General features: G+C 40.4%; 1 protein-coding gene across 2 annotated transcripts in view; it reads left to right on the forward strand.

The window, feature by feature from the left end:
* Positions 1 to 24,121, forward strand: part of CXXC4 (CXXC finger protein 4) — a 160,270-nt gene that overhangs the window by 22,713 nt on the left and 113,436 nt on the right. Inside the window, exon 3 of one of the 2 annotated variants that reach the window (XM_088479491.1) lies at positions 17,941 to 18,007. The exons of the other annotated variant lie outside the window; for it this stretch is intronic. Within the exon in view, the coding sequence (XP_088335617.1) occupies positions 17,941 to 17,970 (30 nt within the window). The 3' untranslated portion in view covers positions 17,971 to 18,007. The remainder of the gene's footprint in view (positions 1 to 17,940; positions 18,008 to 24,121) is intronic. 2 annotated transcript variants of the gene reach the window in all.

Here is a 24,121-nt window from a genome sequence, read left to right on the forward strand (position 1 = left end):
GCTCCACATCATTTAACTTTTATGATTGAGTTTTTAGAGAAAGTCACCTGAAAACTGACATGTCTTTATTTTCCAAATTATGATATTTAAATCCCTCAAAGTGTACGATTATTCATTTGAAGGGGTATAACAGAGGTTCAGCGCTGTCCCGACATTTTAACCTAAAGGTAAAGATTTTTCCTAACTTTTCATCTGCTCACAGCCTCCTGAGCTTGGTCGCCCAAAGCAGGACTTTAGATGGGGGTTAGCTGCTCTACATGGCTAAACCCCATGCTTTTGTGTGCACATGGGGCACGGTCCCCCAAACGGAGCAACAATTTAATTGCTCCGTTGGGTGCCCATTGCGTTTGGGCTCCCAAAAAACAACTGAATCACCCCTTAAGAATACTTCCATACTAATATAAACCATATACTCTTTTAAAACTCAGCACCTGTTAATAAAATATTGTTTATCCTACATTATAGCTCTTTAATGTTAAATTCAGCTCATTATATCATTAATACTGTACTATAACTAGTTCATAGGAAATGTAGTTCTAGTGAGCAGAACCTTTAGGGCAGTAGTGTTTACTTAAAAGCTATAATAAATCATATTTTATAAAATGTTAGAAGAGGTACTGTAATCCTTTTCATATAATATTATCTTTTATTTTTAAGGCGACACAAGGAATATACATAGTAACAGCATAACTTGACATATTGTAAGTACAATATAGAGTAAGTTGGCATATCTAGGAACAATAATAAAATGACAGACTAATGCTTGGTACACACTGGCAGATATATTAGCCGATCAATTGATCGGCCAATATATCTTGTGTGTGTCGGCCAGTGTGTACCAGCGATATGTCTGTGAACGACGTCTGCAGATATATTGGGGCATCGTGCTGTACACTTGCAGCAGAGGCTGCAGGGAGGGGACGCGACCCCCCCCCCCCCCAGCCAGCGGGACTCGCGGATAGATGACAGATGATGGTTGTTCAGTGTGTATGAACAGCCTTCATCTGCAGATCTCTCGATCTGCATATATATCTGTTAGGTGTGTACCCAGCTGATGAGGCCATGGGGTGAGGGTAAGGCATGGGGTGAGGGTAGGGCAACTCACTCTCTTGTAGAGCAAGTGTTGACCAGTCACACAGAGTGGAGATAGTTCGACACTCGATGAGTCTGTTCACATGGTATGGAGAACATACAGTATCTATAATCCTATATAGCACCCAGATTTCTGAACTCTCCAGGTCATGATGAATTAAGTGAAAGCAACCCAGTTAGGTGACTGCACCTGACAGGACAGATGATCTCACTGTTAGATCTCTAATGCCTGAGCCACTGCACCATGCCAGCTGACGTATCTAGCTTGCTAGTAACCAGATACAGAAGAGTTTTGTTTCTGTGTAACAGATACACATGTTTAATTCCAAGCATTTTCTGTAGAGGTGAATAATGCTGTTCATAATATAACAAATGAATAAAAATATTACAGCAAACAATAAAATCTCTTTGTACTATTTTCTTTATCCTACATAGGCAAGTTTTCCCATTGCTGGTGTTGTTTGCCTTTTAAAAATGAGCCAGTGAATGTTGTATCATGAAGTCCATCTGGTGATTATATTACCACACTCCTGTCATACATGTGTCATGGGTGCTACAGGCAATGAAAATTCCTTCATAAAAACAACAAAGTGGCTATTAGAAACATATGACTTTAAAGAATAAAATGTTTACATATTAAATTGTTTTCTGTTTTGCATTCAAAACTTTCTACAATGTATATTATTCCTGGACTTTTTAAAATGTAATTAGTAACTCTTCCCGTCAAATTGTTTTGAGTCTTAAGGTGCGTACACATTAGACGATTCGCTTCATGAGCAATATCGTCTAGTGTGTCCCCAAAGGGTGTGCTCAATGTCGTTAACGACATTAAGCACACACTGAACAATATCGTTCAGTGCCGGTGAGCCTCCCTCATCCCCGTACATGAATCAACCTGACAATATTGTCAGGTTGGCCTGCATGTTCGGCCGATGAACGACAATGACCAATGACCCGCGGGAACTTGCATTATTGGACGTTCGTCGTTATCATTCATCGTTTTAGCATACACACTAGCCGATATAGTGAACGATAATGATATTCTAATCGTTCAGTCGTTTAAAATATTGGTAAGTGTGTACGCACCTTTACCTCGTTACTTTTACACCCCATATATTGAGACAGTGAATTAAAAATATAAAAAATATTTTATTCCACATTTTTTTTTATTGTTTTTTTTCCAAGAAAAACATATATAACAATTTCTTCTAACATTATATGGAAGCATTTTTCATATTTATTGTATAAAAAAAAGAAAGTAATCACTATACTATAGCTATATTTATACATTTGTGCAAACATCCATGTAACTGAGACACATTTTATGCTGTATCATTTTATAACACTTTGGATTGCTTTTATTAATAACAACCAAGCACAGTCATACATATGGAATTGTGTATGTGTTTCCATATCTACATATTATATTTACTACTTTATGTTTAAGCTAAAGTACCCTTTTATAATTGCCTTTATTATTCTATTTGTATTTCTATCAATGCACACCTGAATACATTTGCAGTAAGCTACTTCTTTCTTTCAGTTTATAGGCACATACACACACACACAATTTTTTGAACGATTATCGTTAACGATATCGTTTATCGTTCAATCGTTGAAAAAATCGTTCACTTTCTGAGTTAAAACGGTGAACGTTCATGCGCGTTCACTTTTGTAGTTTGTAGTTCAGTCAGACTGACCAACTCAACGATTTTCAGTAAGGGAATATGCAAAAATCGTTTGTAGTTAAAAAAAAAATCGCTCATTACATTTAGTAAATGAACGATTTCAGTAAACGATTTTCGTTCATTTTTCCCTTGAACAAATGAAAGAAAATCGTTTATTAAAATCGTTCATTTACAAAATCGTTGTGTGTGTATGCAGCTTTAGCAATTATTTGTTTCATTTGTGTACACTTATGTTCTCCTGTGGTAACAACATTAAGGGTACATCATTTGGATGGATATGTACAGGACGGCTCATTTACTAACATTACATATAGCAACCAATTAGCAATTGACTTTAATATGTCTAATGCATGTTAGACAATGAAAACAAGTACCAAGTTGCTGTGGTTTGGGGCAGATTATACCCCCTTTCCACTGCTGCAACAACCCGGGTTATTCCCGGGTCTACCCGGATCGTAGCTCAGTGGAAAAGGGTCCCAAAAAAATAACCTGGGTCAAGTGACCTGGGAATCCAACCCAGGTAGCGACCAGGGTTGGACACGGGTTAAGGAGCAGTGTAAACAGGTAACCCGGGTCCCTTTTACAGCGCGGGGAGCTCCAGATTTTCCGTCGCTTGGAGATGATGTCATCTCCAAGTGCTGGCATAAGAGTTCAACTGTACACGGGTGCAGTGTGAACGGCGTTTACCCGGAAATATTTCCGGACAGCGCCGTGGTGTGAAAAGGTCTGACCCGGTTTGGAAGCATGTTCCAAATACCGGGTTGGGCCCGGGATTTTGGTGAAAAGGGGGTATTACTAAATGAGACCTAGAAACTTTTGTTTGTTTAAGTTTTCTCATTTTATTTAATTTTTTATCCTGTTATTCTGTCTGGGATGTGATTGGTGATCATGGTGATATTGTCTGTGTGCCAGTGTCCTGGCTGTCTGCCAGAGCAATACTGATGTCATTTGTGTTGCCATTGAAATATGGCGTCAGGTAATGAAAATATATAGTTGAGAACAGACTGCTAATTTTCAACGTCAAGATGATGTCTACGTCAATACATTTGATTTGCATTTCATAATAGTACGTCTTTAAAACTTTGCGGCCTAAAAGCATGTAGCCCTCTTCAACTTTGTATTCTGAGTGAATGATTGCATTGAATTGCATTAGCTATTTGCTAAACTATATAAATAACAACCAATGCAACCCTGCAGCTTGGATTGTTACTGCATCCAGACCATTAGTTTGCATTCATTATATTACATCACAGGATATTATTCTCATACAGTCTAGGAAACGAGTGGCATATTGCCAGAATTCTCAGTGTAACTGCTGTGCATACTATACTGCCTACACATTTTTAATCAGTCTACTTCCTCATCTGGAGTTCATGAGCAAACATGTTATGTGGAGGAGTCTGCAGATAGTCTGTACCAGAATACATTTGGGGACAATTAATATGTGGGTTTCTACTGTTGCTCTGTAGCTCGAAAAGGGATTGGATAGCTAACTTTCATTTGATTTTGTTGCTTATTTTTTAAAGGGACTATTACATAATTAGTAAAGAAGCAATTATTTATCAGCATTTAAATTTTACGCTTTTGACGTGATCTGCAGAAAGAGTGCAACTGAACCTTATATTTTCAGTTCTTTTGTAATCTCATGTTATTACACTAATGAATGCGATAACTGTATGGCAGTTCTTTCCTGTAGCAGCAAGGCTTGCATATTTCCATTTCAGATACCCCAAACCCCTCTCCCTTCCTCTAAAATAGATTTGAATTGCCTAGTCACCATGGTGTAGTCCCCGGGAAATGTACCTCCTGACTTCTTGTGAGTTTAAAATATGCCGAATTGTGAGACAGTCCTCCCAAATCTGGACGGACATGCCTATATCAGGAGAATTGGGAAGTACGTAATACTAAGCTTGGAGCATTATGTATAGGGTCATCTCTCGATTATATATATATATATATATATATATATATATATATAAAATCAGCACTTCACTTCAGCACCTGACCGGCGCTGGGACTGTCACTGTCCCAGCTCCGGTCAACGGGCTGTTTAAATTTGTCTCCGGCCGCGGGCCAATAACGGCTCGCGGGACTAGTAGCCAATCGGGGCAACTGGCAGCATATTGTATTTGGCTCCGACTGCGAGCCAATCACAGCTCATGGACCGGCAGCCAATCAGGGGTGGCCACATGGCCTCCTCTAATTGGCTGGGCTGAAGGTTTGCGAGCTGTCATTGGCTCGAGGCCATCACTGTTTGCAAAATGCTGCCAATGGGTGAGGGAAATGGAGCCTGGGAGCGCCGCAATCCCTTTTTCCCAGCATTTTGAGCATGCACAGTAGGAAAAACATCGGGAAAATGGCTGCCGTGCAATTTTCCCAGTGACCTGCGCATGCAGGTCACTGGGAATCCCTATATATATATGTGTGTGTATGTATGTATGTATGTATATATAGGAAGCAATAGAGGCAGCACTCGGCGACTTGAAATCAACAAACCCTATACCAGGGTGTTTATCAACAGACTACGTTTTGGGGACCGTACCTTCTTCCTCAGGATACTGTCCTTGTTTTTATTGTCCTGAGGAAGGGGTTATGGTCCCCGAAAGGTAGACTGTTATTAAACACCCTGGTGTAGAGTTTGTTGATTTCACCGAGTGCCTCCTCTTCTATTGCTGCTTGTACTTTGGGGGTGCATACCCTCTAGGTGGGCACTGGAGCAGGATACTACTATTTGATTGCCGGAGTGCTGGGACTGTCTCTTCCAATGCGACCACACAAGTTAAGTGGTTAAAAAGCTGGCTAGGAGGGCATATTTGGTCTACTACACAATTACACTCAAAGTTTTGTATATAATATTCCATACATAACTATAGGGCCGTGCAAGTCCCTGTAGCTTTCCTAGTTAAGTTTTAAACCATGTTATGCTTATCAATTTCAGCTTTTTGCTCTATATCAGCATATTTTAGACATTGTCAAAAAGTTAAAGTTTTGTCTTGTTGCTTTGTACTTGTTGCAGTTAATATCAGTTAACAAAAGAAAAAAACTGCTTTTTACCTCATGCTTTCAATATGAAAAGAATAATATTTTTGGGATTTTGCAATTTGCTGAAAATGCTATATGTACATAGTAATGTTGTTTACAGTCTAGCTAACCAAGTTGTATATACATATAGTACAATTTAATACCTGTGAAAATTAAGGATATTATCAAAAGTGAGATTAAACGTTTTACTACTTTTTCCTTCTATCCGTCATCTTTTCAAACAGGTCGACTCATATTTTCTCATGTTTTATATATTATCACAGTAAATAATATCAAATTTGACACATTGATAACATTGTTGACACGTATTAACACCATTATTCTGACAAAACAACCACAGACTACCATTTTAACAGTGTATGTAAACAGCACTTTGATTTTTGTTCTGCCAATTTTGAGACTATTAAAGTAGAAACACTTGTAAATTTCATAATCTAAATTTACTAAGCACAATTACTGACTGACGTCAAAAGTCATTCTTTTTACTGTTATCTAAAACTAGAAGTATCACGCAAATGGGTATGGGGATGTTTACTCCATGCCCCCTTGCACATGGCACAGCAGGGACTTTTGGACGTTGCCTGATCTATTCAGTCGTGTCCATAAGTGTAAATTGATGCATAGCCACTGCAGGTGTAAGCACTGATTACACACCGAGGGCCAAATGTAAAAGGGTGAGAGTTTAGAAAAGTGAGAGTTTCTGACACTTTTTAAACTTTGCTAATGTAATAGAGTCCAAAAACAAAGTAACAGAGTGAACTTGTATGTTTTTTTAGACTTAAAAAACTCTCACGATTTAAATTCTCATTCAGATGTTTTCCCATTTTGAAGATGAAACTCAACCAATGTGAGAGTTTACTGCTAAACTCTCACATTTTCTAAACTCTCACCCTATTACATTTGGCCCCATATGTCAAAGGAGATTGCATTTGACATTTACAGTCATTAGTGCTTTCTTAATGCTAGTGGTTAGCATGCCTTAAGGCCCCCATACATCTGAAGGGGGACTACGCGATCCTGCAATCGAATTGGAAACGCCGGTCGGAAATACCGATCATCAGCCACCAATGTTCCGCGATCCGTCGCAGGATCGGTGATATTCTACATGTTAAATTTCACCTATCTGCCAATTACAATCATTTTTTGATCGTGATCGGCATATCTGTGAAATCCAACATTTTGGATTTCAGCAATCCTGCAATGCCTACATTGCGGCAATCTGTTGCTGATGTATGGGGGCCTTTAGTTAAGATGTATTTCCTTTTATTATTCATCTTTTATATTGAATACTAGTGACCCGCCCTGGCTTCGGGGTTGACTGGTTGTATGATTTAGAAATCATATGTTGTGCAACTCCATAAAACAAATCTTTACTATATTTTGTGAAAATCTGTGTAGCCGTTTATTTTGGGAAATTACACTGGAATCTGGGGAACTGTTTACTAAAATATTCTTTTGATAGAAAGATTAATTAGGAAGAGCGGGACGAGAACAGTGTAAAATTATGTTTAATCTCTTCTGTGCCAGTTAAGTTTAGAATGGATGACTAATGGTTCTAATGATAGAAAGTATGCATGGTACCATGAAATCTGCTTATGAAGCCTTCTGACGTAAGACTAGTCTCTTTGCATCTTTTACTTGGTGCTTCAGCTTAATTATATGAGTGATATCAGCATGACTATAAGGCCTGATTCACTACGGGTCGCTATTGTGATCGCAGCTGCGATTACACACTCAGATCCACTGCGAAACTATGCTAATGTCTGCAATCGCAAAGCCAGCATAGAGACGCCCACTACCGCTTTCGTACATCCATAATACCTTGCAGTGCTGCGTATATATCGGGAACATCGAGCAACATCGTCCACTCACGCACAATTACAACAGGTCTGACCTTACACAGATGCAAATGTCCTTCTTTTGGCTGGCCAAACTAACGTTTGGGCGCGCTAAGCAGGACTTTAGACGGGTTTAGCCACTTTACATGTCTAGATCAATTCTATTTGGGTGTGACATGTATGAAAAACTGAAACAGTTGAATATCGCCCTATCAGTTTAGATGGGTGTGCAAAAACCGTTGAATTCCCCCTATTGATAGCAGAGTGTCATGACCTCTCCAGCTATTTGGATGAGGGCATTCTCATAATGAAAACACCTCTCCCATCTCTGCATAATTTGTCAGGTGAAATTAGTGATTTATGCACTGCAGTCCGACTATGATATCCTGCTCTGTCGACTGGTTTTGTTGTAATTATCTGCTTGCACCACAGGTTGAAATTTGAAGGCAGGTAATCCGTTATTGCTTGCTTGTTTTGTCTTGCACCACAGATATCGCAATCATGTAATTTGCTCTTCTGCACATTGTTGACATTTGCCGATAAAGATTTGCCCACTGAGTTACACACTGACAACACATTAGACACAGTTGCTTGTGAAACATTGGCAAGTTCAGTTGTCTTGGTCACTGAAACTTCTGCCAAGTACACCCCAAAAATCGCCACTCCCATTTTTTGCCTAATACCATAATCTTCAACATGATCCCATTCATCAGGAACAATATGCTCTGCCTCTGGGATTCCCAGTTAATTTAGTATTGCAGTCACCTGTGTTGATCTAGGTAATTAATGAAAAGGATGTTTTTAACTCAGGTGACTGCAATCGTAAATTAAGTGCGAAGTCCAGGATCAGAGCATTTTGGCCCTGGTGGGCAGGAGTCATGTTGGAGGATCTGTAATATCTGTATATACATTTATCTTTACCTGTAGCCTTGTGTCTATCTGGGCCATGACCCAGGAATAATAAGTAAAGGAGAGAGAAAAGACAGCATTTTAGCCATTAAAACTTATAGATGTGTCCCGGCACTAACAAATCTCTTGACATTTTAGGGTATAAATGTGGTTTGATGTGAGAATGCCGTGCCCATTGTAAATAGGAAAAAAGACTACTACTTGTTTGGGGGAAAAAGTTGACTAATACCCCTTTTACACAGAAAACAAAATTACCGGGTAAAGCACTTGTACCCGGTAATTTGCTGATCAACACGGGTATTTTTTCTGTGTTAAAGGGTCAACCCTGGACATAATTCCCAGGGTTTTTACCGTTGGAGACCCGGCAATTTCAACCTGGGTTGACCCTTTTACACAGAAAAAATTAAAAGCCGGGAATTTTAACAACTTGGACTAACAAGGTGGTATAATTTAGTATATTTTACTGATGTACTAAAGTTTTGATTGGGTTGCTGTGTAAAACAATGGCCAAAATAAACTTCAAGTGCAAATTATTTATACTTCTTTTTTTTACAAAAGCCTACCAATTTGCTCAGAAAATAATAGGGGAACATGCATCATCTGTCCTGATTAGCATGCGCTAAATGTTGTAGGACAGGTGGTGACAGAAACACAGTAGTGTGTAATGATTGAATGTTAACTCATTGATTAACTCACTGTTGCACAATGAGAGAGCAGGTGTAAACCATGTTTGAATTATCTTATACCATTAGTGGTTCTGCAAAAACATTAGATTGGTGTGATTCATGGTCACTTCTCTCTGATTTAACATGAAATTGCACAAACAATCAGGAAAAGGAATCTGCTTAATTTATAGTTTTATTCATACTTTTTTTAACAGGGCTGCTCCTCTTAGAGGTCAATTCAGTTAGCTGCGAATTACTTGCGGCCGCGAGTAAGAGGAGCTATATGCCGCACTGACGATACCTTCATATTCGCCCTTCCTAGGTAATTGAATCAATCCCTTAGTGTCATGTTTAGACAGACTTTTGATATTTTACATGTTAATGTTCTATTTAAATAGATGCATATTACAGTACAATACTTGTTCATTGTACGGACGCCACCAGTGCTGCCTGGCTTTCAGGTTCACATTTGTTTTGCTACCACAGGTTTGCTCTGACTTTTCCATGCTCACAAGACATCTGTTTCAATCAGTCACAACTTTTAAAAGCTAATGTGGTACATAGTGGAAAGCCAGGCAGCACTATTGAGTTTGTAATGTTGCTTTAAAATCTCCCACTGCCTGGCTGACGTGATAATTTATTTACTGATTAAAAATCCTAATTTGCACTGAGTTTCTGATGAGTTAATAGTGGTGGCGTCCTTATAATTAACAAGTACCTAAATTACATTCATGCTTCTGAAAAGCAATATTTAAATAATTTAAGGAGATGTTCACTCATCCCCGAGATCCCTGGCTTGGGCTGACCAGCTTGGGGTGTGAATGCTTTGGCTGGGGAGACCCGGTGATAGGGTCCCCTGGCTGTGGCATTACACCCCAGTCAGTTTGGGTCCAGTGCTGGTTTTAAATGTAGGGGGTCCCTTACGCATTTTTTTCCCCTATGTTTAAAACCAGGACTGACCCTGCAGCCAGGTGCTGGTTCCTAAATTATGGGGGAACCCTACACGTTTTTCCCCCGTAATTTTAGGAACCAGGACCGGTTGAGTAGCCCGGGGCTGGTTATGCTTTTGGGGGGGACCCTACGTTATTTTTTTAAATTAAATAACCATTACAATTCTGATTCAATGCAGAAACATCCACAAATCACACTGATCTGTGTATGTGTCTGCCAAACTCGCAGCTCAGGAGGTGGTCTATTTGAAACTTTAATTTAGCTGCGAGTTTGCTACAATTACACCCGAGATTGTAATCTCGATTCTTGGTAAATTCCCGAGTTGTATCTTTTTCAGTGAAAGTACTTTTGAGTTTGGCCGATGGTGAGTTTATTCGAATTTGCAATCTCACCCAAGTTTTACAGTAAAAAGAGAGAAATCTCTCCCAAACTCCCGGCAACAGTAAGTAACCCCCCTCTCTTCTGGTCACCAGTCTTTTAGTGAAGCAGGAGGAGGAACAGAAATGGTGGCGGTGGGGGGGGGGGGGGTAATGAAGTTATAAACAGATGCCCCCCTGCAGTTCCTTCCACCCCTGGAACATGAACCTTTAACCTCTGCACCCTGTAAGTACACCACCTGTACAGTGTAACTGAGCACCCCTGAAACTGAAACCCCCACACACTGCAACTATCCCTACTGCACATTGTAACTGCACCCCTGCAACTGCCACCTCTGCACCCTGTAATTACCCTCATGCAAGTGACACCCCTGCACCCTGTAAATGCACCCCCCTACATGTTGTACCTCCCACACTTACACTGTGTAACTGTCACCTATGCAAGTGACACCACTGCACCCCCATGCAACTGTACTCTTGCATGCTATAAGTGCACCCGCCTGCAACTGCACCCCCACATTCTGTAGCTGCCCTCCCTGCACCATATAATGTCATTACTGTGTGGCTTAATGTTTAAGGGGTACTGTGTGGCGTAATGTGTAAGGAGCATTACTGTGTGGCGTAATTTGTTAGGGGGACTCCTGGTTGGTGTAATGTGAATTGGGGTACTATTGTGTGGTCACGCCACTTGCCTGTGAGACCATGCCCCTTTTTATGGACTCTCCATATTTAAAGTAGGGTGGGCACCAATGCGCTTACTGGCACAGGGCACCAAAATGTCTAGTTACGGCTCTGATAACAAGAGTTTAATACATGAGGTTTAACATCACTTTTCATATTGGCCAAGCTAGATTGCAAGGGTAAAAATTGCTTTGTTGGCGATATATGGTCCAGCCACACAACAATGTAGGTCCGGAGTCAGTGGTTTGTTTCATTGTATAATGAGAATACATGTAAGTTTTGTGTGAATTGTGTAGAAGTGAGGTAATTAGTTAGAATAATTTTTGGAGGTTATGTGGGTTTAGGAAAATGATAAGCTTTCCTGAAGAGTTAAACACTTTAATGTTTGCAGGAGTATCGTTGTGCAAGGAGGGCATTCCACAGAGGGTGCAGCCCTAAAATAGTCCTGTAACCTGTGAACAGGTAATGAGTGTGGATTAGAGAGGGAGAGCTTGCACAGATCTGCGGTTTTCAGAAATATATCTTTAAAGGCCCCTATACACGGTGCGATATAGCAGCCGATGCGACGGATTGGTACAATATCGCTGCTATATCGTACTGAGTGTGGGCATAATATCGGCCAGTGCGCGCTCCCATGGGGTTGCACATCGCACCTCCAGATCTTACTGCATCTTCATTTGATATGGGGATGCGATGTACGATTCCATGCAGCGCTATGCGGTGGGGGAGGGGGGCGTCGGCATATCGGGCAGTCGGCCACTCGATCGTTCCGTGTGTGGGGACCGCCCGATATGTCGTCCGTCGGATCGCAAGTCGCATCACAAGGTGCATATCGCACCATGTATGGGGGCCTTTAGAGTACAGTGAAGAGATGAATGTTGGTGTCCTTTTGCAGGTAGACCTATAAGCAGGTAGAAGTGTTTTATTTTAGATTTCGTAATATACAATAATAAGTAGAGGATTCGTAGTTCTTTTTTTTCCAATAAATACTATAGCTACGATGTTATGAAACAGAACTTGATTGCAATGCAGATAGGACTCAATGCAGATAGATCTCTTCCACGGTTCACATGCTGGCCGAACTCTCTCTCCGTCACAGTTTTTTCCTCCATTCTCTTCAACATGCATTCTCTAAGATACACCCACCCCCCACCTGCCTGTCTGACTGAATATTATTGCTTAAGGCAGGAATGAGAGGAAAGAAGCAATGAGTGATGGCAAAAGGGGAGGTGGAGTTAAGCTTCACAAATAACACATTTAGCTTGTCCTTCTGTACACAACGTATAGTATTAAACCTCAGAAATCTTCTATTAATAATTATGACTATTGTTTGTTGCAGTGCAATTTTTTTACAAAATAGTCCTACTTTTAAGGCTGAAAGACAATAGTTGAAGGCATCTCTACAGTGTTAACTGTTTTACATAATTTTTAAATGATCCATGAGTTAATAGAAATGTGCTTATTTTTTGCTGTTTTGTTCTATAACAGGAGAAAAGGTAATGAAAATTGTTTGCAAATATATTATTAGTAACAATTTCGGCTTTCTGTTTCTGTGATAATTAAGTTATCTGACATATATTTGAGAAAATGTTATAGTGTTTATAGTTCATAGTGTCCTCCAACCTCTCTGACCGTTCCTTCTCTGCCTCCTTTCATGATTCCCCCCCCCCCCATCCCCCCACTTCCACTAACAGTAGGTATTCCCCAAGGTTCTGTTCCTGGACCTATCCAGTTCTCCCTCTATACGTCCTCTTTGGATGAACTCATCAGCTCTTTTGACCTCCAATATCATCTCTATGCTGAAGATACTCAGATCTACTTTTCCTCCCCTGACCTCTCCCCCTCTCTCCTCACTCGTATCTCCGACTGTCTCTCTGCTATATCTTATTGGATGTCCTAGCGCTTTCTTAAACTAAACATGTCTAAGACTGAGCTGATCATTTTCCCACCCTCCTGCATAACCTCACTTCCCACAATTTCATTATCAATTGATAGCACAACAATCTCCTCTAGTCCCAAAGTGCACTGTCTTGGAGTAATCCTGGACTCCTCCCTCTCCTTCAAACCACATATTCAGCACCTCTCGCAGTCCTGCCATTTCCATCTCAAAAATATTTACAGGATCAGACCTATTCTCACCCAGGATGCTACTAAAACCCTCATCCACTCACTGGTCATCTCCAGATGGGACTACTGTAACCTCCTCCTATCTGGCCTCCCTGACTCCCAACTCTCTCCACTGCAATCTGTCATCAATGCTGCTGCTCGGCTCATCTTCCTCTCCAAATGTTCTTCATCTGGCTCCCCTCATCTACAAGCCCTACACTGGCACCCATTTCCCCTTCAAAACTCAAATCAAGGTTCTTACACTCACTTACAAAGCCGTCACCTAATCTTCTCCCATTTACATCTCTGTCCTCATCTTCCTTCACACTCCCACCCACCCACTTTGCTCAACAAATGCATGCCGCCTCTCCTGCCAACTGATTACTTCCTCCCACTACCTCCTCCAACATTTTGCCTGTGCTGCTACCTACCTCTGGAACTCTCTCCCTCTCCCTATCAGACTCTCCATCTCTCTACAAATCTTCAAACGGGCTCTCAAGACCCACTACTTCATCAAAGCCTTCCAGCTCTCTTTCTAACCGGCTGCTACTTGCTCCTTTCGCCCTATCTACCCCATCTTTGTCACGCCTGTTTGTTTGCCCCTTCCCTTTAGAATGTAAGCTCTCATGAGCAGGGCCCTCTTCCCTCATGTGCTTCCCCTTACTTAAACTTTCATCTACTCCTTACTCCTGACAAGGGCACCTAACACTTCGCCCAGCTGCTTATTCAACAATGTGTATAATCCATGTCCTTGTCCTGCATTGTATTGTACAGTAAGTCACTGGTTTCTTGTTCAGTTATTTGTTTATTTACTTTTTAAGGCACTGCTGAACACTTTTGGTGCCATATAAATAAAAGGTAATAATAATAATAGTAACCCAGTTAGGTTAAAAAAAAAGCACTTTACCTAAACAGAACCCCAAGGTCTGTCTCATGTAGAAATATTTCCATAGTTTTTCTGACAGAATCAACAGTTCCTGGATTTGAGGGTCATCCAGAACAAGTAATATTTTATAAGGAAATGTGCCCCCTATTATAAACTAAAAAATATATTAAAAGTCATAGCGATGTTTCTGTTTATAAAGTCACTCAGCCTGCAGCCTTCTGCTTTTATGAGAGTTTTGAAATTTCTCAGATGTATTCAAGAGGTACAGTACTATGTTAAATTTAACAGCATTGGGAAAGAAGACATTTACACACAAAAGCAAGGTAATAAATATATTCAAAGACACAATGTTACGTTACATACATGGTAAACTATTTAAGAGACAAGGCTAGTTGGTAAATCTAGCTGTCTTTAAACAAAATGTAAATAATCATATATGAAGCATGAAAGTATAATGAAATGGCCAGTGTTAATTTGCCTTCTGCTTTAACATTGTTAAATAGATAGTGGTAGAATATTTCTCCCCGTTATCTTCTTTATGGAAAGAGATATTTCAAATGTCATGATAGATTTGGTTAAGTATAAACATTTCAGAATATCAACTACTATATATTATTTAGCTAAGTGATACATTGAATTGATATACTGTATCTATAGCTCAATGTTTGAATACGGAAGTGCGGTTCCATGCCCATAAAGGCCACCAAAAGAGGAAACTTGTCCCCTCACGGGCTCACTTAGCACGCCACGATTCGCTTGTCGCGCTTTGGGTATGGTGACTCGCTTTGCTCGCCACAGGATTATTTTCCCCCTCTATGTCCACGTGGATAGTAGGGAATTACATTTGACAGTAACTGATGACGTCAGGGTACATCTACAGAAGGGGATCTATCCACCACCCTGGCTGCACCGCTGCAGAAATCAGTGGGAAAATGGCCACCTCGGCCATTTCCCCGGTGATTCATGCATGCGCAGTATTCTCTGGCACAATGCCAGAGTTTACTGCACCGCTGGAGGGGGAGGCCCGATCGGAGCCTGCACACGGACCCCCTCTTTTAAAGCGCCTCTGGGCTGGATATATCATAAATATTAACAATAGTCTACATTAAAATTTAGATCCCATTTGCTTGTTGCAGAGTTTACCCAGGAAATTTTAAGTTGGGTGAAGTTCTTTTATATCATTTTCCCTGTCATTGTAAATCACATATAAGGACCTAGGAAAAGAGAACTGCACTTTGTTTGGTATCTGCTTCCATGGATTCCTACACTGATGCAAAATGCATAGACAACCGGTATCTACATAAATAAAAAATTTTCATGTAGTTTTCTCAAATTATGTCACCCCTGAAAATGGTGTTAATTTAAGAATCGAAACATAACATCTGGTGCGCCTTACCAACACATTTTAAACAAATATTGTCCTTGACTAGGGGTGTCCTCCAGGCTGGTGCCCTTAAAAAATAAACAATGTAACCCTAGTGCAATATTTAACTATGGGAAAGTACATTTTTGGTGTAATTTTTTTTCAATCTTCTTTTCCCTATCAAATACACACCATTTTAAAAGCTTGCCAATGTAAGTTGTAAAAATCTGTATGTCAACAAGGTCTGTAATGGGGGTGTCCGGCCTCACCATCACTAGGGGTAATTTCAATGCTATCATAATTATAATAATTATATATATATATATATATATATATATATATACAGTATATATATAATAGAGAGAGAGAGAGATAATACAGAAGGTCCGGCACTCGCCAGTATGGAAACACAATTTGCCTGGGTTCCAATCCTAGAAAAATGCACATGTATATAGAAGAACGGAGGGCACTCAACAGGTCTCAGCAAAATTTATAAAGCAGACCAGACGGAGCTGGTAGTATATTCCAACATTTCAAGTGATCCAACGCTTTGCATGTCTTGATAAAAGCGTTGGATCGCTGAAACGTTGGAATATACTACCGGCTTCATCTGGTCTGCTTTATACATTTTGCTGAGACCTGTTGAGTGCCCTCCATTCTTCTATATACATGTATGTATATATATATATATATATATATATATATATATAATATGTATATATGTATGTATATCGCCCAGTGTGTACAGGGCTTTAGTGTGAACTGCATATCTTGTGCTGAGTGGAGGGGTCAAGTAATTTTGTGTGACTAGAGAAGTGGTGTTTGCATAGTTGTAACTGGCTTTGTATATTAGCAAAAGTAGTGCAGGCAACCAATGTAATGAGTGACAGAGCAGAGCAGTAGTAGAAAAACAAAAACAATTAGTATAGCTGCTGCGTTTGCATCCGATCTCTCCTTTTTTTTACTGGTAAAACCATTTTCATCTTATATATCTGATGTTTTAATTTCTCTCTGGTTCCACTTTTCACACACACCATGAAACTTTGTCTGCATCTGTGGTCCTATCTTCAATGTAACACTTTCTGTAAATTAGATTGCAGAACATATTGATCAAACACACCCTCCCCCTGTATTGGGATGTAGTTGGCATCCCACTGTTTGGGGTTAGGCACTAGGGGAAGTGTTAGGGTTAGGATGCGGGGTGGTTACGGTTAGGCAGTGGGAAAAGCTGGTTAGGGGGAGTGTTAAGGTTAGGATACTTACAAATTTCTGTAGGGACTCTGACTGTTTAGATGCTGCTGACGGTATTCTGACCGCCGGCATCCTGACCACCGAGATCCCGTGCTCAACCCCCCTGTACTAACTAATACAGTATATACTATTTGACGCCATAACTTTAAAGGTTTTCAAATAGGCTTTGGGCTGTCATTCAAGAGGCTCATTTTGTGGTATGGCACCTCTGTTATTAATCTATTTTACCATGTTCTTCTAACTTCTATGGGGGGAATTCAACTAGCCCTGATAACTTATCGGGGGTTATAAAGGGAAGTAGCCTATTCAATTAGGATCCCTTTTTCACCCAAAACTTTTGTTAATGTCCATTAAATTGATGTGTTAACGTGTATTAACATGGGTTAATGGGCATTAACGCACAGAATCTGTGAAAAGTTCACCGATTCGCACGTTAACAGGGCACCCTTTAACCACTTAGTTATTGGGGATTTTTTTCACTGCCTGTGCATTGGTGATTAAAAACAAATCCCAGATAAATGCTGCCGGCGGCCTCACTTCAGGGCTGATTGAATAGCCCCGGAGGATTAATTAGCCTGCAGTAAATTACAATGGCTAATTGAACTTCTCCCTATACCTCTACATACTGCTTCTTTACAGACCCCCTTCTCTACCATCATTCCCCTGTCCCCCTTCTTCCCAATCCAAATAACCCTGTATGCCCACTTCATTCTACTGTACTTTTTTTTGTTTGCTTGTTTTTTAACTATAATATTACACTGCTAAGAATCTGTAAGAATGTTGCCTTCTATAACCAATGTATATGCCCTATATGGCTGCTTCGCCTAGTACTTAGTCAAGAGCAGGATGAACAACATGCAGAAATATTTCTGAAGTGTGTATCCCGTTGCTTTTCATTTTTACCTTTTGTATGTCTTATTTCCGTGTTTTGCTTATCTCACACATTGTAAGCTATGTATTGCTCTCAAGATGGATGCCTTACCTGGTCCTGTCTTGTGTAGGATGAATAATGCATAGTTCTGATGATTTTATAAGAATTGTTTATCTCACCTAGTATTTTTATATCCCCTATTTTGTGTCATCTCTTCCAGGCATTGCCTACTCTCTCCAGTGTAATGTAGTGCGCCTAAATGTCTGCCACATCTGGATCCTTTGTGGGTAAGATGAATAATCCTTGGAACTGATGACCCAAAATGGCTGCCCCACCTTTGTATTATATTCATGGTCTCACTATTTATGTAATTCTAAACCTCTGTATTATGTTCATGGTTTCTATATTGTATGAAAATCTAAACTTCTGTTTTAGGTCCATGGTATCTGTAAAGAATCTACAGTCCTATAAATAAAATTATTATTATTATTATTATTATTTCATATAGTTTGTAGGGATGAAAGTTGGTTAGTGAAAGAACAGCATAAAGGGAATTGCAGTAGTAAATACAATTTATTTCAAGGGCACGAATAACAGTTTTGGATATGTAACAGGATTTGAACAAATGGACAGTTCTGAGTCAAGGATGACACCAAGGCAGTGAGCTTTGTGAGTAGGGTCAGGTTGCTCATGCGTTCAAGTAAGTAGCTACTATTGGCTGGAAGATTTTTAGTTCTGGTTTTGAAAGATTGAGGTGAGATTACATCCAAGACAATCAATGGCAGACAGACATTTAGTAATTCTGAACAAAACAAATGGTGAAAGATCTGATGTGTCAGCTGCAAGAGACATGGTAGAGAGAGAGAGAGAGAGAGAAAAGCAGAGGGAATAGGACCTAGCCTTGTTGTACTACAACTAATAGAGGTGGTGTGAACACAGAGACATGAACACTGAAAAAAATATTTTATAAGTTGGATGAGAACCAAAATATGACAGTGTCCTTAAGGCTCAGTGAATACAGACTTTGGGGTCTATTTACTAAGCCTTGGATGGAGATAAAGTGAATGGAGATAAAGTACCAGCCAATCAGCTCCTAACTGCCATGTCACAGGCTGTATTTGAAAACTTACAGTTAGGAGCTGATTGGCTGGTACTTTATCTCTATCCACTTTATCTCCATCCAAGGCTTAGTAAATAGACCCCTTTTTTATCAGAAGTGAGTAGTTAAGAATGTGAAATACAGTATAGGGATGGTCATAATCCTGGAGTATTCAACATGTGGCCCTCCAACTGTTGAAGAACTACACATCCCAGCATGGCCAGCCACAATTTTAGCATGTCCTAAAAGCACAACTGTAGCAGGGTATGCCAGGATGTGTAGTTCCACATCAGCTGGAAGGCCGAATGTTGAATATACTTGTTATAGACCATCAATGGTCTGCCAACGATGAGGTCAGATAGTTCTCTGCAATCGATGGCAGAGGGGGAATGGCGCTTAACCATGTGCCCTTCCCTGATTTGCCCTTTGCCAACCGTGTCCCATGGTAGAGATGACAAGCAACTGATGCTCATCGATGATTCAAACCATTTATGGTTTTCCATCTATGGTTTCATGAACTCAATGTAAAGCACTGATGACACCATTGATGGTGGAAGCAAGTAGTGTCTTTTAGATGTAGGGCCTGAATAAATTGGCCACAGTGCTTACTGCAGACTTGTAGCTTTAGGCTTTAATGCATTGAGCTCTTCAATTACAAGCCAGAGGCAGGTGCAGCCTGCAGGCTTACCATGGGCTGCATTTGAATAACCACAGCCACTCGACCCGTGAGATACAAGTCCGCGGGTAATTGAATCTGGCCCTTAGTAGTGATCAAATCATTGACTATCATTAGTGCTGTCTTTCTGGAGTATTGGTAACAAAAAGTGGACTGAAGAGAGCCCAATAGACTATGAGCCTGTTTCCGAGTTGCAGCTATGTCAATGTCGGACGTAGTTGATAGATTTTTTTACAACACATGCATCCATGTCACACTGGGCATGCTTCTTGATTGTCCTTGCTGAGTTGCAGTTTCAGATGCACAAACGGAAAAGTGTATTGAAAATGTATAGTGGACATTCCTGTGCGGTGACTGGGAGGTGGCTATTCAGACACACTGGGATGGTCTGTCTTATGGGTGTGTTATGGGTGTATCGCTGGCTTGTTGCTGAAGTGTTTGTGTACACAGACGCTTCATTACTCACATCAGAGGCCATGCTCAGAGGGTGAATCTTCACCTAGCATTGAACTGCTGCAAGCTTCGATGGTGAAGACACACCAAGGACGATTTCAGTGTATGGAGACACAAGTGAGCGTCTCAGTCCTTGCACATTCAGCTGCACGATGAACACAAGGGAAAGGCTTGTAGCAGTATTGGCACAAAGTTGCAGATGTGCGACCGCCAAAAGATACACACACGAAAGCCTGCGTTCAACACAGAATCAAGCCCCATGTGAAGAAAGGATGTGTGTGAAGCAAGTGTAAGCAGGCGTCTCAAGACGTTTAGGACATGTACTAAGCCTTGGAAAGCGATAAAGTGGAGAGAGATAAAGTACTAAACAGTCAGATCCTAAGTGTCATTTTACAGGCTGTGTTTGAAAAATTTAAGTTAGCAGCTGATTGGTTGGTACTTTCTTCATCCACTTTATCTCTCTCAAAAGCGTAAAACATTTCCCCTATGGTTGCTGAGAGATGGTCCAGTAATCTATTTATCCTTAAAATGCGTTTCCCTGAAAAAAAAATTTTTTTATTTTTAACATTATTGCATACTTGCCGCGTGTGTGTGTATATATATATCATACTTGCCGCATGTGTGTGTGTGTGTATATATATATATCATACTTGCCGCGTGTGTGTGTATATATATATATATCATACTTGCCGCGTGTGTGTGTATATATATATATCATACTTGCCGCGTGTGTGTGTATATATATATATATCATACTTGCCTACTTTTGAAAGAGCATTTCAGGGAGATTGTGAAAGCAGCACCTATGAGCGCGTGTTACAGTGGGCGTGTACTGCTACATCTGAGAGGCGTGTCCTAAACCTGACTTACATCCAAATGTAAACCAGCCCAAAAGCAGTTAGTAAGATCTGTTTGTTGATGAAAACACACTGATACTTTTCAGAAATTCATAGGGATCATTGTGCCTTATAATAACCAATGCAAGGAAATGACACTAATGATCCCATTTGAATGTATATATCTCTGTTTTTTAATATAACAGCTTCATAATGGGGGTAAGGATGAAATAAGGGAGATTACTAGACTCTTCAGGGAGACAGGGAGATTGCTACTATTTTAGGGAGTCTCCCTGACAATGAGGGAGAGTTGGCAAGTATGATTATATATATATATATATATATATATATATATATATCGAAAGACACTGTGATTACTGCATGTAAGTGCTGTGCTAAATGCCTATTGTGAGAGGGTCCTTTCACTCTGAGAAAAAGAATCATTTTGTTTAGTTAAAGCTGGACAGGCCAAGTTGTGTGTGTGTCCACATACACCTTTCCTCAAGTAGTTACACCATGTGACTTTTCTCAAATCAAATCACAGCAATAAACATATGGAACATTACTTCCAGCCAAACATTTAGCGATCATTTCTTGCAAAAGGCATTTATTTCTAAAAATGAACGTCCTCCTTAAGCTCACAGCACGGAAATGCAGACCCTCCAACATGACCCGTTCCATTAGGTACAAAATGCTCTGCTTCTGGACTTCCTTCTTAATTGATGATTGCAGCCACCTGAGGTGAAACACCTGTCTCATCAATCACCTAGTTCAACACAGGTGGCTACAATCAATAATTAGGTGGTAAGTCCAGGAGCAGAGCATTCTGTACCTAATGGAACGGGTCATGTTGGAGGGTAGGGAAATGTCTCATCTTGACTCGCGTGTTTTGCCAGTGGCACAATTACCGGAGGTCCTTTTATGATTTTTATATCAAGAACTGGAGAGTAACAAGGCAAAAGTATGACTTTAATTGGTATGGGGTGGAAAATATTTTCAGAAATGGCGCAATAAAAATATGCAAAGCTTTTCAAATGGATGAAAAAAATATACGTCTTTATTTTTTTTGTGTGTGTGCATGCATATATTCACACACAGAATGGACAATTCCACATCACCATACTGACTAAAAGGGTATCCTGGTGCATGGAAAATGTCCACTGTGTACTTATCTTTTAGTACATACAATGTATATTTGCACACACAGAATGGACAATTCCACATCACCATACTGACTAAAAGTGTATCCTGATGCATGGAAGATGTCCACTGTGTACTTATCTTTTAGTACATACAATGTATATATTCACACACAGAATGGACAATTCCACATCACCATACTGACTAAAAGTGTATCCTGGTGCATGGAAGATGTCCACTGTGTATTTATATTTTAGCAGGTCTCCTTTAGAGCTTTATAGAGCTTTGAGGCCCAACATTCTATAACAGCAGGCAGAGGTATTCTTCTACATTCACTAAAAAGCCCAGTGATCACATAATCGGGGTGTTCTGTGTTGAAGTACAGCTGTTACCTTACCTTAGCACACTGTTATACAGCATACACTGCACCTGCTAGCTGTACGTGCGGGGAGTCGTACCTATTCATGTGTATATATATCTCCACCCCTTAATATTTATTTTTCTTTGGAGTTCGCTCGCCCTGACCCCTAATTTTTTAATCAATTAGTCAGAGATGCATTCAATAGTGTAAGCATAATTGCCTTCTGTAGAAGGTGGCATTCGCCAACTGTTCAGTGTCATCACCTGAATTATTTAAGCCCTCCTAAGCGGGATGCTATGTATAGCAAGCCAGATAAGCAGTCTGAAGTTTACAGTAGCTATAAATATGTGTAAAATATGAATGTGTTTCTTCTAAATTTATTTAAAATCTAAAGTCAGTAAATTTATTTTAATAGTCAATAATTCACTTTCAAATCCACTGGTACAATGACATTGTCTGATACAATTCTGTAATGAATATTCATAGGCATAATAAGCTTTTTTTCAAATGTAAGTAATGTGGACTATAGCGGAGAACTGAATAGTGAAGTTATTGAAGAGTTTGCTGATAAATAGAACATTTTTGTGCTAATTATTGACAGATAGATAAGGCTAATAGAGGAGTTAAGGTTAAGGCTCATTTGAATTAGAACATTTCTTCCATAATCAAAAGTGCCATGCACACAGAGGTGTAGCTATTGGGGTATTAACTGTTACCTCACCTGTGCTACTCCAGGCCCAGCTCCCCTCTGTTGTCCTCACTCAGCAGGAAGTTTAATGACACTGACATTGCAGTGATCAATTCTGAAGAAGAAGACATAAAGAAACTGTCCTGTTTGCGTTTTCTTTCTAAGCATGAAGTGCAGAGTGAGTGCAGTTATAGACGAACAGGAGATGGCCATGTGGCCAGCTTGATAGTGAGGGGAGACAAATTGCTGGCCTCTTTAAAAATTTCCTGTGGTTCTCTTGAAGTTCTTGTTACACTCCTGCATGCATATAAAGCAAATAGCTGGCTTTTGGTCTCCCAATGTCTTACCAGGTACTCGAATCCAAGAGCTGCATGTTCTTCTAAATAGTCCTCATTTTCACTGCAGGGAAAACGAGCATACTGGAGGTCATCCAGAGGTATTCATTACAGCTTAATGTAAGAGCATCTATAGAAGTATTTTCAAGTAATGAGTTTTCCAATGCCAAAAGCCAAAGCAAGAGTCGCCTTTTGACTTCATATAACAGGGAGGGGAGCTCAGGGGAGATGCCCATTTTTGCTATATGTGAGGGACATGTTAGGATTATTCAAAATATAGACAATCCATTTAAGTTACATATTTCGTACAATGGGGATCATTCAGACCCACTCGCGAGCGGCAGTACGCTCGCAAGTGGGTCGATGTTCCCCACTGCGCATGCGCACAACGGAGGGACTTTCCTTCGCTCGGAGTGTCTCATCAAAGGGGGCGTGCTGTCGATGGTGACTGACAGCACGCCCCCTTTGGTAGGCGTGCCTGCCAGACGGAGGCGTTCCCAAGGGAACGCCTACCGTCTGAAGCCGGCCCCACTGACATCACTAGTGATGTCAGTGGGAGTGATTTTGGCTCTGATAGAGCCAAAATCACTCCTGGCCTTGCGGTTGAAAAACCCAACCGCAGGCTTTTACTCGCAGTTCCGATGGTCAAGACCATCGCAACCATCATTTTGCACGCTCGTATATGCTGTGGGTGGTGACCCACAGCTATACGAGCGTCCAGGAGGACGCTCCATATTAATGGAGGTGGGCCCTGATTCAGAGCGAGCGCTCTGGTCAGAGCGTCCGGCTCTGAATCAGGGCCAATGTTTTCCC

This window comes from Taudactylus pleione, unplaced genomic scaffold, assembly GCF_031769625.1.
Source record: "Taudactylus pleione unplaced genomic scaffold, aTauple2 ptg000236l, whole genome shotgun sequence".
NCBI classification, from domain to species: Eukaryota; Metazoa; Chordata; class Amphibia; order Anura; family Myobatrachidae; genus Taudactylus; species Taudactylus pleione.